At 40.9% G+C, this 14672-nt stretch overlaps 1 protein-coding gene across 14 annotated transcripts in view; it reads right to left on the bottom strand.

Annotated features, from left to right (window-relative positions):
- kif1b (kinesin family member 1B) overlaps positions 1-14672 on the bottom strand; it is a 222730-nt gene that overhangs the window by 113073 nt on the left and 94985 nt on the right. For 5 of the 14 annotated variants that reach the window (XM_069918463.1, XM_069918475.1, XM_069918465.1 and 2 more), the window contains exons 8-14: positions 12218-12295; positions 11837-11902; positions 11715-11732; positions 9673-9748; positions 7660-7738; positions 5975-6117; positions 802-1013 (exon numbers count right to left, since the gene is read on the bottom strand). In XM_069918463.1, the coding sequence (XP_069774564.1) occupies positions 802-1013; positions 5975-6117; positions 7660-7738; positions 9673-9748; positions 11715-11732; positions 11837-11902; positions 12218-12295 (672 nt within the window). Of the gene's footprint in view, positions 1-801; positions 1014-3275; positions 3318-5974; positions 6118-7659; positions 7739-9672; positions 9749-11714; positions 11733-11836; positions 11903-12217; positions 12296-14672 lie in introns of all 14 variants that reach the window. The other 9 variants (XM_069918472.1, XM_069918467.1, XM_069918470.1 and 6 more) reach the window with 5 other exon arrangements.

Genomic DNA, 14672 nt, shown 5'->3' with positions numbered 1-14672 from the left:
TCATGATGGAATGGCAAAATGGACTCAGTGGGGCCAAATAGTCTATATCTGCTCCTAATTCTTATGATCTTGTCCTAATTTTCAGAACATGAGCCAAATAAATTATTCAATTTGCTCTTCCTGATCCCAGTAGACAAACCTTGCTTGTCCAACCTTTTCTCAAAAGAGAACCCTTCCATTCTAAGTATTAGTTGAGTAACTCTTCTCCAGAGGCTATCCAACTCATTAGCAGGTTTGCTCAAGGCAGAACAATTATGAGAATAAACTTATTATCAAACACATTGTAAAAAGTAAATGTGCATCAAATTTCTTGCTGTAGCCACACAGATACTTTGGGAAAAAAAATCAATAGTGTACATCAGCCATTCTCAGTGGGGGCCACAGCACATTGAAGGGAGGGGGGGCCATGGATTGAAATCATTAAGTATTTTTCATGTTTGGTATGTAATCAGTAGGAAAGAAGTACAGGGAAAAAAAACAAATAAACTCAACGACTTCACAGAAGGGGCCATCAACTTTGAGCAGCATCTTAAGAGGCCAAAAGCCAAAAAAAAAGGTTGAGAATGGCTGGCGGACATTAAATTAAAAGAGATAGTAAATACAGTTAATGAGGTAAAAGTCAATGATGAATTTGCCCACATTATTCATTTGCTCATATGTAGAAGTTTTAAAAACTGCAAGCATTCTATTAAAATTGCATTAAGTCAGTGTCCATAACCAAAAGCTAATCAAAAAAGTGCTTATTATTATGAATGTAAATTAAAGTTGGCATTGAGTGCAAATGTTAGAGGAAGCACGTACCTTTAAGCGTTCAATGGCCTCTTCACCACCTGGAGTTGACATAATCCTCTCCTGTAGGCTGCTGACTGACTGTGTGGCTGCCTGGCTGCTCAGTGGCAACGAAGACGGCGAGGCTGTCAGTGCGCCCACTGGTGCTGTGGAGAAATGGCCAGGCCTTTGATTTCCTGAGGCAAGTTTGTACTTATGGTTACTGTTCTGTATCTCTTTCAAATCTGGGTAAGAGAAGGAGCGGGCCAAAAGGAAATCGGGGGGAAAAAAAGAGGAGAAAGAGGAAAGGAAGACATAAGACACGCGAGACAGGGTTACGAAACAGGCCTGGACACTAGATGGTAGTTCTAAAACATCGTACTTTGATTTAGTGAACAGAACAAACAAGAGTGAGTGTCAGAATAACTGAGTTTCAAGCAATTTATCAAATTCCTTAATGCATAAGAATTCTGATGAAAGTACTTTGTCACTTATATTAAAGTGTTTCTGGAAGACAAACCCAACTGTGCCTCAGGCTATTTGTTGATTTATCCAGTCAGACTTTAAAACCACCATCAGTGTACTGCCAGTAATAATAAAGAAACAGTGCAGTAGGTAGTTACATTAATATCTGATATAGGGATCAGCAAAGCATTTAGCTTCAGCAAAGAAAATAATCACACGTCACTTATGACACTGACTTCTCAATCCCGCACACAAGATTTACAAAAAAAATTACGTTACACTGAAAATAACAAAAACATTTTACAAAGAGGCCGTGTCAAATCATTCCACAGTGCACAGGGACTATTTTGTTCTGTTGTACAAAGTGACTGGTTTGGACGGCATTAAACAAACTACTGAAGTAGGAGCAATTTTATTCCTTGGCATGGGATGGTAATTTCTTGTTAAACTCAGACTTAGAGCCTCTGTTATGCAAGGCCAGCTGTGAATCACTTCATTGAGGGCTGTGCATTCTCCTTTCTCACTCTTCCTCACCTACCCTTTATCCCAATTTCACATCAATCTAAGTGTGCACTTCTGATTAAGTCATTGCTATGACCAGATTCTCAGACTGTGGCTGACCCAGGTGTACAATCCGTAATCTCCAACATTAAAGTCGCAGACATGTACATACAAGCCACTAGTTAAACTAAGTATTCACCTCACATCAACTTCCTCTTCTCAACCACAGCATCTTGCGACAAGATTGTTGACTTGAAATATCAATCTTGTTTTTGTTTTGCAACCTGTCCTACTGATTATTTTTAGTGTTTCTTGCTTTTATTTGTGCATTTGTGCATGCCTGTTTATTGTTAAGTTCCGTGCAATTTTGCATCAACTCCTCCCAAGGAGGTATTGCTAATGCACAGCCTTTATTATGGATTAAAATGTTCCGTCTGCACAATTAACAGTGAAAAGAATAAGCAACAGAAACAGAAAATGAGAAGGGTCATAGAGCATTCTGAAAACTCAAGCTTACAAAATGCTTAGAGTTGTACATAACATATACAGGCCTTTCAGTCCATCAGGTCCACACTAATCATGAAGAACCCTTTAATCTACATGAGGAGGCCAGGTCATTGGGTGTATTTAAGGCAGAGATTGATAGGTTTTTGATCAGCCAGGGCATCAAAGGAGAGAAGGTTGGGCAGTGGGGCTGAGTGGGAAAAAGGATCAGGGAATATGGGCTGAATAGCCAATTTCTGCTCCTATGTTTCTCTAGCTCTGCAACTCACCAAGTAGAAATTTATTTTTTTTAAAAATGGTCCAAATTAAATAACTGAAATAAAATCCAATCACCACAGTTTTGCCCACGTGCTTGGTTAATATTTCTTTGCAATAACACCTCCATCTACATTGCAGCAATGGACCTACCTTAACACCACAATGTCATAGATTTCACTTTTCTTTAGTTAAAGCGGAAAAACTGGTTTTATAACCTAGAAAATTGTTTACTTACCAGAAAGCAATACAAACGCTACCTGAAGTGCCTTGCATATTCAGAGCTCAGAATCTGCATGAGATTCTCAGCATATACATGATATGTTTTTGGGACAATTTTATTGTTTATCAATAGTTGTGAGAATTAGCTGCTCAGCCTTGTGCTACTGTTGTCTGATGTGATACCATCCGCTTCTTAAATCAAGTAATAAAATAAAAGCAATCTATCGATAACTGCATCAAAAAGAAACTGTGGGTGCAGCTGAAGATTGAAAAGGCACTCACTGAAGGTGACATCACCCTGGCAATCCACGGCTTGTTCATACATTAATCTCCGTGCCATTCCAAAGGAGAACCACAAATTCACATACATCGATACATTCCCCAACCATCCCATTTATTCCAGACGTGCTAGTATACTTAAAGCAGGATATCAGGCAACTTTCAGCAAATCTATCTGGGACTTCCCTGCCGATTTAGACATGCAAAGCTTGGGTGAAAGCAGGGCTGATTAAAAGCAGATTTGCAAGAGAATTAGAAAGTACCGACACACATATACACACATTTGATTCCACTTCCAGAGTAATCATCGGTCATTGGTTCAACTGGAGGGGTGCAGGAGAATGAGAAGGGTCATAGAGCATTCTGAAAACTCAAGCTTACAAAAGACTTCACAGAAAGACATAGCATCCCTTTATCCCAAGCACAAGAGACCTCTCCCAACAATGACTCTCAAGGTGGCCGAAAACCCAGCTCATACATGAGCCAATTCTTTGCTCATGCAACTTTGTTCTTGATTTTGTACCCAAATATTAAATTTATCAGATGGAACAAATTCTTCTGACCTTATAAGAACAAACTGAAGTGCCTATATTCTCACATGGATCTCATACCTGTTGTGACCCAGAAAGTGGTTATTCACCTCATTAGGACTATGTCAGCTCCTCAGAGCAATTCCATCTCAGAGCATTCCCTTTTCACCTTAAAAAATATATTCCCCCTCACATCATACTATCCCCTTGATTTGATTGTCACTTGTACATTAAGGGACAGTCTTCTTTGGCTTGGCTTCGCGGACGAAGATTTATGGAGGGGGTAAAAAGTCCACGTCAGCTGCAGGCTCGTTTGTGGCTGACAAGTCCGATGCGGGACAGGCAGACACGATTGCAGCGGTTGCAAGGGAAAATTGGTGGGTTGGGGTTGGGTGTTGGGTTTTTCCTCCTTTGCCTTTTGTCAGTGAGGTGGGCTCTGCGGTCTTCTTCAAAGGAGGTTGCTGCCCGCCAAACTGTGAGGCGCCAAGATGCACGGTTTGAGGCGTTATCAGCCCACTGGCGGTGGTCAATGTGGCAGGCACCAAGAGATTTCTTTAGGCAGTCCTTGTACCTTTTCTTTGGTGCACCTCTGTCACGGTGGCCAGTGGAGAGCTCGCCATATAAGGGACAGTATACATTGACTAATTAACCAACAAGTTTGGAATGGACCAACATGGACACAAGAAGAGCAGGTAAACTTGACACAGGTGGCTCTTGAAGTCAGAATCAAATCAGGCTTACTGAAGCTGCAAGGCAGCTACAATAACTCCTGTGTTGACGCTAAATTCAGAGGTACGTGCACAGATATTATAGAATGGCTACACTCTCGCACGTGGACAAAAAAAAAATTCAAGATTCACATCTTTCAATTCTTCAAACTTACCAACAAACATATTCTCAACCAAAAAAACAATTTCTCAAGAATAGGAGTTTGAGGATGTGAGAAATATTTAAAAATTCCTCAATCACTCAAAACTGGATGAAATTAAATTGAAACAATATGGAAAACTCGTACAGTATTTCACAAATGTCAACCATAAAATGCATGCACTAACCTCTGAAATGTCATGTTAACATTCAGCTTATCCCAAGCACAAACTTAAATAATTTATTTTGCTTCAGGTGTTTAATAAATCCCAACTTCCAAGCACAACTTAAAACTCAGTGATCCATTTATGTGATGTTACAGAATTAAATGTACAGGAGATCCTTTATTGAACATGACTTCCTTCAAAGAGGGTTATGCACACTTGAAAAATTCCTTTAAAATTTAGAAAGAGAAAAATTATGTCAAAAGGATAGATTTCTCCTGACTTCAGTTTCAGGAGAATTGAAAGTAGAGAGTTTCAACAGTCAGTGCATTGATTCACCAAACTCCCTTAAAGTACCGCAGGATGTCCCTTGGGGGCCATTAACTCTCTCACCTCACACGAATTGAAAACATTTCAAATTCCACTGATAAGACACAACATTGTCTTTTGGCCTGAAGGATAGCAACTGTAAAAACAAATGCATTTTTAGGAAAAAAAAATGAGGCTCAAAATTAATTTCATATGGACAAGCAACCATATAAGATAAGGCAGTATTATCCAAAAATAATATGAGAAAAAATTCCATCTGCAAATTTTCCTCGAAGATAGATATTGATTCGTGATCACAAAGTCCATTTTACATGACAGTGGAAGACAAACTTGGAACAATATACAAAATCCAATTTATTAAATAAACCATCACAGAGAATTAATAATGGGTTTTCAATTGAAGGGCATAGGAGACAGATTCAGGCTAAGGAATCTGACTTGTTGGGATTATGGTCAAATATCCTCATTCTCCTCTTGTGACAGTAATGACCATATACAAAGTGACTGCATCACTCAATCTGTCCACTTTGAAATGGAAACCCAAATCCAGACTTAATTGTGCTGATTTTATACAGGAGACTGGAATCAAACCTTCCCAGTGTACCACATCCATCCAGAGGGCAGTAATAGTTAAGATTGCAGACACGAAAGAATTTTATTTTGCTTGGCAATTCTTTCCAGATGATGAATTCTTAATAAAAATATTTATGCTGGGAGCACAATAGAGCTACGGAAAACACTTTGATTGTGTATTTGCATCTGCTACAAGATAAAAATGTAGAAGTATTTCCTCGGAATGGGAAGGAAAGTATCTTGAATTTAATCAGAAATGTATTTGACCTGAATAACTCAATCATTCCCATACAGATGAGATTATTGGATTATGCCTTAGAATTGAAATAGTAATCACTGAAATAATTCACCCACCATCAACATGGCTTTAATGACAACCTGCAGAAAATCAGGAGTGAATGACATTTAAATAAAAATACTTGAAAAAAGGTTTCACATCTTAAGCAATCTTTGTCTCAAAAGCAACAGATGCTCTTTAACTATAAGGAATTTCTTCAATGGTCATAATCTACTTACTGTCTAAAATGTCTCCTAGGCCCTGAGAACACAGCAAGTCCTTCAATCTCGTAACTTCATCCTTCAGCTCCCGAATAAGTTTTGCATTTGGATCCTCATTAATCACTGCATTGCATTTGATCTGCTTTGCACGATCTGCATACCTGCAAATTTAAAACAATAAAAATGTTCAAGTATCAGTTTATTGTCATACACACATACAATGTACATATGCACAGAAATTCTCACTTGCTCCCATCACACAGGTACTTTTTGTTTTTTTTTAAAAAGATAATGATATACATTAAATTACCCCAGTGTGGAAAGTGAGAATAAAATAAAGATAATAAATAATGATCCTTACAGTTTGTACAAGAAAAAAGTTCAAGAATGAAATTGTTTGATGGTCCTGGAGTATTTTATGGTGAGGGTGGTATCGATAGATTCAAGAGCCTGATGGCTGTTGGAAAAAAAAACTGTTCTTCAACCTAGAGGTGCTGGTCTGCAGGCTTCCATAACTTCTGTCTAGAGATAGCAGTGAGAAGAAGTTGTGACCAGGGTGGTAGGGATCCTTTATAATGTTGGCTACCTTCTTGAGTCAACGTGTCACATTCTTCCTGAAGGGGACTTCCACAGGACTCTTCAGGAATTCCACAGAAATTTTACAGCCCATTCTGCAGTTTGAGTTGAATTACTTATCACGGCAGTAGATAATCTGTTATTATGATACTGACTGATCAAGGAATATCTCTTCACTATAGGAGCAAAAACTATGATATGCCCATTTCAAAAATGCATCAGGGCATGGGTAAAATTATTCAATCAAAATGGCACTCCCTTACTACTGCACTGGATATGGGCTCCAATCATTTCATCTATAGATTAAAGCATGCGTGCTTTTGACTGAGCCGCAACTAACACTGATATAGAAAAGGAAGTATGAAATATAAATTATTATTCAACCTCCAGAAATAGTGCACCAACTTATAAAAGCATAGGAGTTAGGTACAAGAACTAACCTATTGCATTCAAATGAAAAGGAAAAAAGAGAATTAATCTGCAGGAGAATCTCTACAACTAAAATCAACATACAAGATTGTAACATTGGAGCACAGTTCAGCTAGAGGGGTCAGACTTGTAATTTTACCACATTTCCTTACAACATTGGTGACCAATTCTGTCCATTGAGACTATTCCCCTACTAAGTTTCCGTGCAACCTTTTCTTTCCATCAGCTCACCACACTCAAGGCGTACAATCCAAATAACTCCCCTCCCTCCCACCACAACAACTCATGCACCTGGGGTGAGTACTGGATCACCCAGAAGGCAACGCTCACAGTCATTGAGAGAACCTGCACTCACCGGAGGTCAGTACTGAACACAGGTGAAGCAGCATCTCCACCTTTCAAGGTAGGTAATTTCATTGTTATTTTGTTGAATTGTGGGGAAAAAAACCTCGCAAAAATAATCCTGACGAATTAAATTTATGTTTTTTTCATTTCAATTTTAATAACAAAACACAAACCTGAGAGACTAAGGATCATTCACACATTCAAACTGAAAATAGTGTTGAATAATGATCACCAAAAGATGAATTTAACTTTCTTAAGAATTTAAACTGACTGCAGAAGAGACACTGAAAATGCAGCCAGCTCCACAAAGACAGTGAGTGTACACAATGGAAAAAATTAAAACAGGGGTGTACCTTAAAGTGCTGAGAGTTTCATCATAGTTGATGTCAGCTGGGCTGAGAGCAGCAACCATTGCTGTCCGGGAGTTTCCACCTATGAGGAAAACACCGCACAATAAATAGACAATGTTAATGACATTGATAACCAAGTAATTATTCCAAATCAATTTTTTTAATGCTTCAAGATATCATCTTAAATTTTTGAAATGCACTTGGACCTCATGAGGGAGAAATCAGAACACAACCAGTCCTCATCAAGGGATCAGCAGTGGAAATGGGTAAGAATTTCAAATGATTTAAAAAATGTTAATTTTTTTTTAAAAAATAGACATACAGCACAGTAACAGGCCATTTTGGCTCACGAGCCCATGCCACCCAATTTACACCCAATGAGCCTACATCCCTGGTACATTTCAAATGTTGGAGGTAACCAGAGCCCTGAGGGAAAAACTACGCAGACATGGGAAGAACATACAAACTCCTTTCAGACAGTGTAGGATTCAAACCCTGGTCCCAATTGCTGACGCTGTAAAGGCCAACCATGCTGCCCCTGGGTGTCAACCTTTCAGAAGATCTGCCTTGGGACCTCCATGTTGATGCAATCATGTAGGCTCGCCAGCAGTTGTACTTTGTGATGAGTTTGAAGAGATTTGTTATGTCACCAAAGATTCTCGCCAGTTTCTACAGGCGTACCGTGGAGAGCATTCTAACTGGTTGCAACACCGTCTGGTATGGAGGATGCCGAAGCACAGGAAAAAACTAAAGAGTTGTGAACTTGGCCAGAACCATCACGGGCATCAGTCTTCACTCCATTGAGGACATCTGTAAGAGGTGATGACTCAAAAAAACAGCCTCTATCCTCAAGGACCCCTACCCACAGGCCATGCCCACTTCACTACTACCATCAGGAAGAAGGTACAGGAGCATGAAGATGAGCACCCAGTAGCAGAAGGACATCAGTTTTCTGATTGGTGAATGACCCACAGACACTACTTCACTTTCTCTCTTTGCACCAATTTATTTATTTTTAAAAATGTAATTTATAACAATGTTGGTACGGTGATGCTCCCATCAAATTTTATGACATGTTCATGACAATAAACTCTGATTTTGAAATTTCCACATGGTCGGCATGAGCTTCGTCGGTTGCTTTTTTAACCTCTGCTAAAACCAGAAAGTTACTGGCAGGGACTGGCCACATGGCATGTCAAACTTATTCTCCCATTCAATTGGAGAACAAATTATTCTAAACCTTCAATCCTCTCTTCATCACCATACACTGAGGAAAGGTCATCACATGAAGTGCGAACCCTGCTTCTCTCACCACAGAACCTGCGTGATCAGCTAAGGAATTCCGGCAATTAGATTTATTTAATGTTCCAACTTCGGAGTTGCTTTGCTGGTGGATGATATCCTTTCTGGCAGAGTTGCAGCCACTGCAATTCTGAGTCCTGAATTTACTCAAGAGTTGAGCACCTCCAGTTCATCAGGATGCAGAATTACAGAGGTTAACTACTCTCTTACATAATCAGCCACCAGATTCTTGGACAATAAATGCACCCAGAGAAAAACCTCTTAACCTTACAGATTTCAATGGGATGACCTCTTGGTCTCCCAGTAAGATCAAACTACTCAGCTTTTCCTTGCACGTCACTCACCCCCAATATCAATCAAATTAAAGTCCAATGCACCATTCCCACTCTAGTAATTCTATTTTTCCATCTGTACAGAGGTCAAAATGTGCTTGGAACTCCAGGTGTGATCTCACCAGAACCTGATTCTGTCATCATAATCCCTCATGTGTTAAAATGACGGAGGGACCACAGCCTATTTCAATCACAAGGCAAGATTACTGAAAAGTAATTACTGCTCAGTTGAAGATTTGTGAGAATGTACTTTGCTAAATCTCCTCAGCTAACAGAAAACAACCAATTTATGTGTACCATTCTTGGTGACGATTAGTCATGACCAGATTGAAGTCAAAAATCATTCATTTGAGAAAATACTTCAATTTTGTTGACACCTTACCTAAATTTTCTCTGAGAAGCCACGTCAGGACAGAGTCTCTGTATGGAATAAAGTCAGACTTCTTTTTCTTCTTGCTCTGTTTAACATATGGACAATGAAAAAAAATTATATTAAACAGATCAATGGGTCACTTTACAAAATGATGGATTGTTGCTGGTTTCAATCACTGTCTATTTCCAAATGTTGCTAATTATGACATAGTTGTGGAGACAATTTTATGACTGAAGTATGTTTGATTTTGTTTGCAGGATGTGACGTGGCAAGTGTTCGTCAACAAGACAGACAGCAGATGCTGGAAAACTAGAGCAATACACAAAATGCTAAAGGAACTCAGTGGGTCAGGCAGCAAAAGGCAAGAGACAGAATGTTTTGGATTGTGAGTTTTCACAGGGAGCATTTGTTGTTTATCTGTTATTGCACCTGAACTGAAAACATACAAGGCAGAAGGAAAGTTAAAATCAATGTGGGCCAGATCATGGTGACACTGGGTTAGGGTTAGGATCCCTTTCACAGAAGGGAATCAATTAACTGCTTGGTTTCTTACAATTATCAGGTTGTACCTCTCTCATCCAGTGCTCTGTGGTCCGGCAACTCCCATCACCCGGCACGTTTGAATTTGACTCTGTTAGTACAAACTCCTTACAGACAGTGCGGGATTCGAACCCTGGTCCTGATTGCTGGCGCTGTAAAGGGGTTGCACTAACTGCTACGCTAACTGTGCCGCCCCACAGTATTTCCTGTTTTAAGTTTTGTTCAATGTTTACAATAGGGGGTTCCCTGTGGGACAATTTCTGTTTTCCGGCATTTTCTGTGGTCCAGCAATGGCCAGGTCCCAACGTCGCCGGATTAAAGAGGTACAACCTGTACAAACAATTAATGCCATATTTATTTTAATTGCTATTTGATGCTAAGACTGCGATGGTAGTATTTGATGGAGTGTCCTTTCATTACTAACTCAGCAACTCAACCAGACGAGAGACACAGTAACTGGTAAAGTCAAGATTTGTAAGGTTTTCGCAACAGAAGCAGGCATGCAAGATACCAAAGCCTGCAAAACAAAGACGCCACCGTTTGACAGCAGGCCCCAGGGAACCACAATCAGTCAGGACCAGATATGAAAGGTCAGTCCATTGACACAAATAACTAGAGGACATGGTATCCAATTAAAGCATTCTTCAAACTGGAGAGTTATTTTGGATCTTTTTTCTTTTAAATGTGTTTTGAATTAACACAGGAGGGATATAACATATGTGTAATGTGTGACAGATTAAAAACAATTATAGCTGCTTTACAACTGCACTATCTCATCCTGCTTTTAACTGCTACACTTAGTTGTATCACCATTTAATGTTGGAAGTTCCAGTGAGTGTTCATCTCGGCAGAGAAAGCCACAAGTAGCAATGATTTCTTGTTAGTTGGTCTGTAATGTATGCATCTGCTGTTAGTTTAAATTACCTATTTTCCATTACATAGAGAAATATACTGAAACAGCAATGACCTCTAATTTCAACATCCTCACAAGTAGCCTTTCTACTTTCAATTCAGATGATGGTACTGAGATAAAATGACAAAATAAAGTAATAAAAGAAATAATATGCAAGGGTCAAGAATTCTTCTCTTTGGTTAAAGATAAACATAAAAAGCTAAAAAGATTTAGCAGTTTTAAAATATATCCTGATGTTTATAATTGTAATCTAGTATTTATTCCATAATTCCAAATTCTCAGTTTTTTTCTTGAAAAAATGTTGAACCTTTTATGTTAAAGAAACTATAATGTAAGTGAATATAGCGATTTAGTAATTCAAAAGTCAAACTAGATCAAGGTTAAAAAATGTTCACACTATTTAAAATTTATTTAGTAACTAAAACAGACATGTATTAATTTTATTGAATATACATGCAACTTTTCTTTCACTTTGAAACAAGAATGCAATGGAGAGCCAATAAAAGAAATAGTGTGCAGTTTTTTGGTTTAAATCTTTTTTTTAAAAACAACACATTCATAAAGCAAAGATTAGATGAGCACCAAGAACAATTATTACCTTACTAGGAGCATTATCCTGTGATGGCAGCACAGTTTACAAAGACAAAAATACATTATTTAGTAACCTTCCTTGGTTTTAAATTCTCTTTAAATTGAGCAATAAAAGGATTGTAAACTCACCACTTCTGCAAGGGCAGAGATGACTTTTCCCAAGGTGGTGAGTGATTTGTTAATGTTTGCTCCTTCCTGAGTGAAAAACATCAATCTCTCTCTTAATGCATTGAATTAGTGATAAAAAATATAAATTGACAGGGCAAATTGCACTGCAGGAATCTGGGTGTTTTAATGGACCAAAATTTACTTCACCCTGGTTGGCCTGCAAATCAGCTCCCTACATTAATTAAATATTCAAAGTTGGATACAAAGCTACAACACAAAATGGAAAATCATTGGAAAACGTACACAGTTCATTTCAAGTATATTTATGGGGATTTCATTCAGCTTCATTGTATTCAATTGGGAGAATTAAAGGAACTGGTTAAGAAGGTCAAGTGGTTTTACCTTTAATCTTGTCCCTTTAGCCCCAGTGGAGTCAGCTCTTTCACTGCCGGCAAGATCAACCAGACTAATTTTGCTGACCTAAATGTAGATGGGATTAGAATGATACAGATCAGCTTTTGAACTTAACCAGACCAACCAGAGTTAAACCTTCCACGGCTAGAGGTAGAAAGAATGAGGAGCAAACAGAAATCGCTAATGGACTTCTAACGCACCGTAGTCAAGTTCATTATTATCTGATTGCACAAGTACAAACAGCTGATGAAACAGCGTTCTCTGGTCCACGGTACAAAACATACAACCAGACAAAATACATATACAGACAAATACATACACCAGACAAGTATTCATACCAACACACAAATCAATAAATATTGCTTAATTTGCATTTAAATCTCAGTTGGTTAGTGTAAGCAAATCATTTAGTCATTCAACATTCCTACTGCCCCATGGGAAGAAGCTGTTTTGCAGCCCGGTGGTGCTGGCTCTGATCCTCCTGCATCCCTTTCCCAATGGGAGCAGCTGAAAGATGCTGTGTGCAGGGTGGGAAGGGTCCTCAATGATTTTGTGCACCACTTTCAGAAAAAGATCCCGGTAGATCGTCAATGGGAGGGGAGGGAGACTCCATTGATCCTCTGCGCCACTCTTACGGTCCTGTGGATTGACCTCTGATCCATTTCTCTCCAGCAACTGTACCACACGGTGATGCATCCGGCCAGGATGCTCTTGATAGAGGTCCTGACATGAAAGAAGTCAGTAGCCTTGCCCGCTTTAGTCTTCTCAGGAAGTCCAGTTGCTGTTGTGCCTTCCACAGAGCAAATGTTCTGTGTCCACAACAGGTCACTAGTTAACTAGACTCCAAGGAACTTGGTGCTCTCCACTACAGAGTTATAACGTGTAGTGGAGGGTGGTTGGTGCTGATCCTCCTAAAGTCTAATCGTCTCCTTTGTTGCGTCCAGTTCACTTGGGTAAGAATGTGGATTCTCTCCAGCGTTCTGAACGCTCACTAACGTCACTGGACATTATGGCTCGTGAAGTTTAGCAGTGCCGTTTGCACGTTGCTGATCTGACATTCCACGCGAAAACACGTGGGGCAGCCTCAATCATTAATGGTGCAAACAAATGGTGCTTTTCAATTTTACTGAAAGTCTAATCCAATTTGGAACAATATCACTTCTCAGCCAAACTATAGTGTGGAACTGCTGTTCCAATGGATTGAAGGAGAGGAAAAGAAGTGGAAATAAACACAATCGTTCAGAATGGCACTTTGTAGGTTATAGCAAGCATGTGGCAAGGTTGACAGCATTTTTGTTCTGGCTTCTTTCAACCTTCAATCAAGAATGGTTATAGGGGAGTCACATGATGGAGTAATGGCTGGTCGGGTGGAACCAGCCCTCTCCAGAGAAAAGAAAAAAAGTGTGAGAAACAGAGCTCAATAAACATGAAATACAGGAAGAGAAAGATAAAGTTACAGACAGAAGATGTCACCCAAAAGAGAAAAAGTAAGAATAACCGAGGAAAAGGGAAGAAGGAAAATCACTGGAGAAGAAAGAAGAAGGCCTTAGCTGCACGTCGGAGCAGAGAGCCACCGTGAAGAGGACGGCCGATCTCTGGGGTTAGTGGCTCCCCAGAGGAACGGTGTCCTCCTGACCGGTGGACTTCAAAAATAGCTCTCAGAGCCAAGAGGTGTGCATGCGCAGTGCGCAAGTAAAAGAAAAGGTTAACGCCGACGGGAGGAGGACTCAGTTGAGGAGCAGCCAGCTGAGAGACGCCCAGTATTGGGGCATTCGGCTGGGGGAAGCAAGCAAGAAAGAAGAAAAGAAGAATGGTGAGAAAGAGAATGAAGGGCTGGAAGAGGGTGAGCAGCGGCAGGGGGCCCAGCGGTGGGTCGGCCTGCGGCGGGGGGGCCCAGCGGCCTGCGGCGGGGGGGGCCCAGCGGCCTGCGGCGGGGGGGGCCCAGCGGCCTGCGGCGGGGGGGGCCCAGCGGCCTGCGGCGGGGGGGCCCAGCGGCCTGCGGCGGGGGGGGCCCAGCGGCCTGCGGCTGGGGGGGCCCAGCGGCCTGCGGCGGGGGGGGCCAAGCGGCCTGCGGCGGGGGGGGCCCAGCGGCCTGCGGCGGGGGGGCCCAGCGGCCTGCGGCGGGGGGGGCCCAGCGGCCTGCGGCGGGGGGGGCCCAGCGGCCTGCGGCGGGGGGGCCCAGCGGCCTGCGGCAGGGGGCCCAGCGGCCGGCGGCAGGGGGCCCAGCGGCCGGGGGCCCAGCGGCCGGCGGCAGGGGGCCCAACAGGAGACACAGCAGTTGGAGGCCCAGCAAGGATACAGAAGCAGCTCACCAGAGAAGGATGAAGATACAGAGAAGAGAAGATGATAAAGATATAGATACAGACACAGAAGAAGAGGAGAAAGAAGACAAAGAATTTCAAAGGAAAGAAGAAGGTAAAATAGAAGGACAAAGTTTAGATAA

This window comes from Narcine bancroftii, chromosome 2 (genome assembly GCF_036971445.1).
Source record: "Narcine bancroftii isolate sNarBan1 chromosome 2, sNarBan1.hap1, whole genome shotgun sequence".
NCBI classification, from domain to species: Eukaryota; Metazoa; Chordata; class Chondrichthyes; order Torpediniformes; family Narcinidae; genus Narcine; species Narcine bancroftii.
This window is presented reverse-complemented; position numbering and strand designations above follow the sequence as displayed.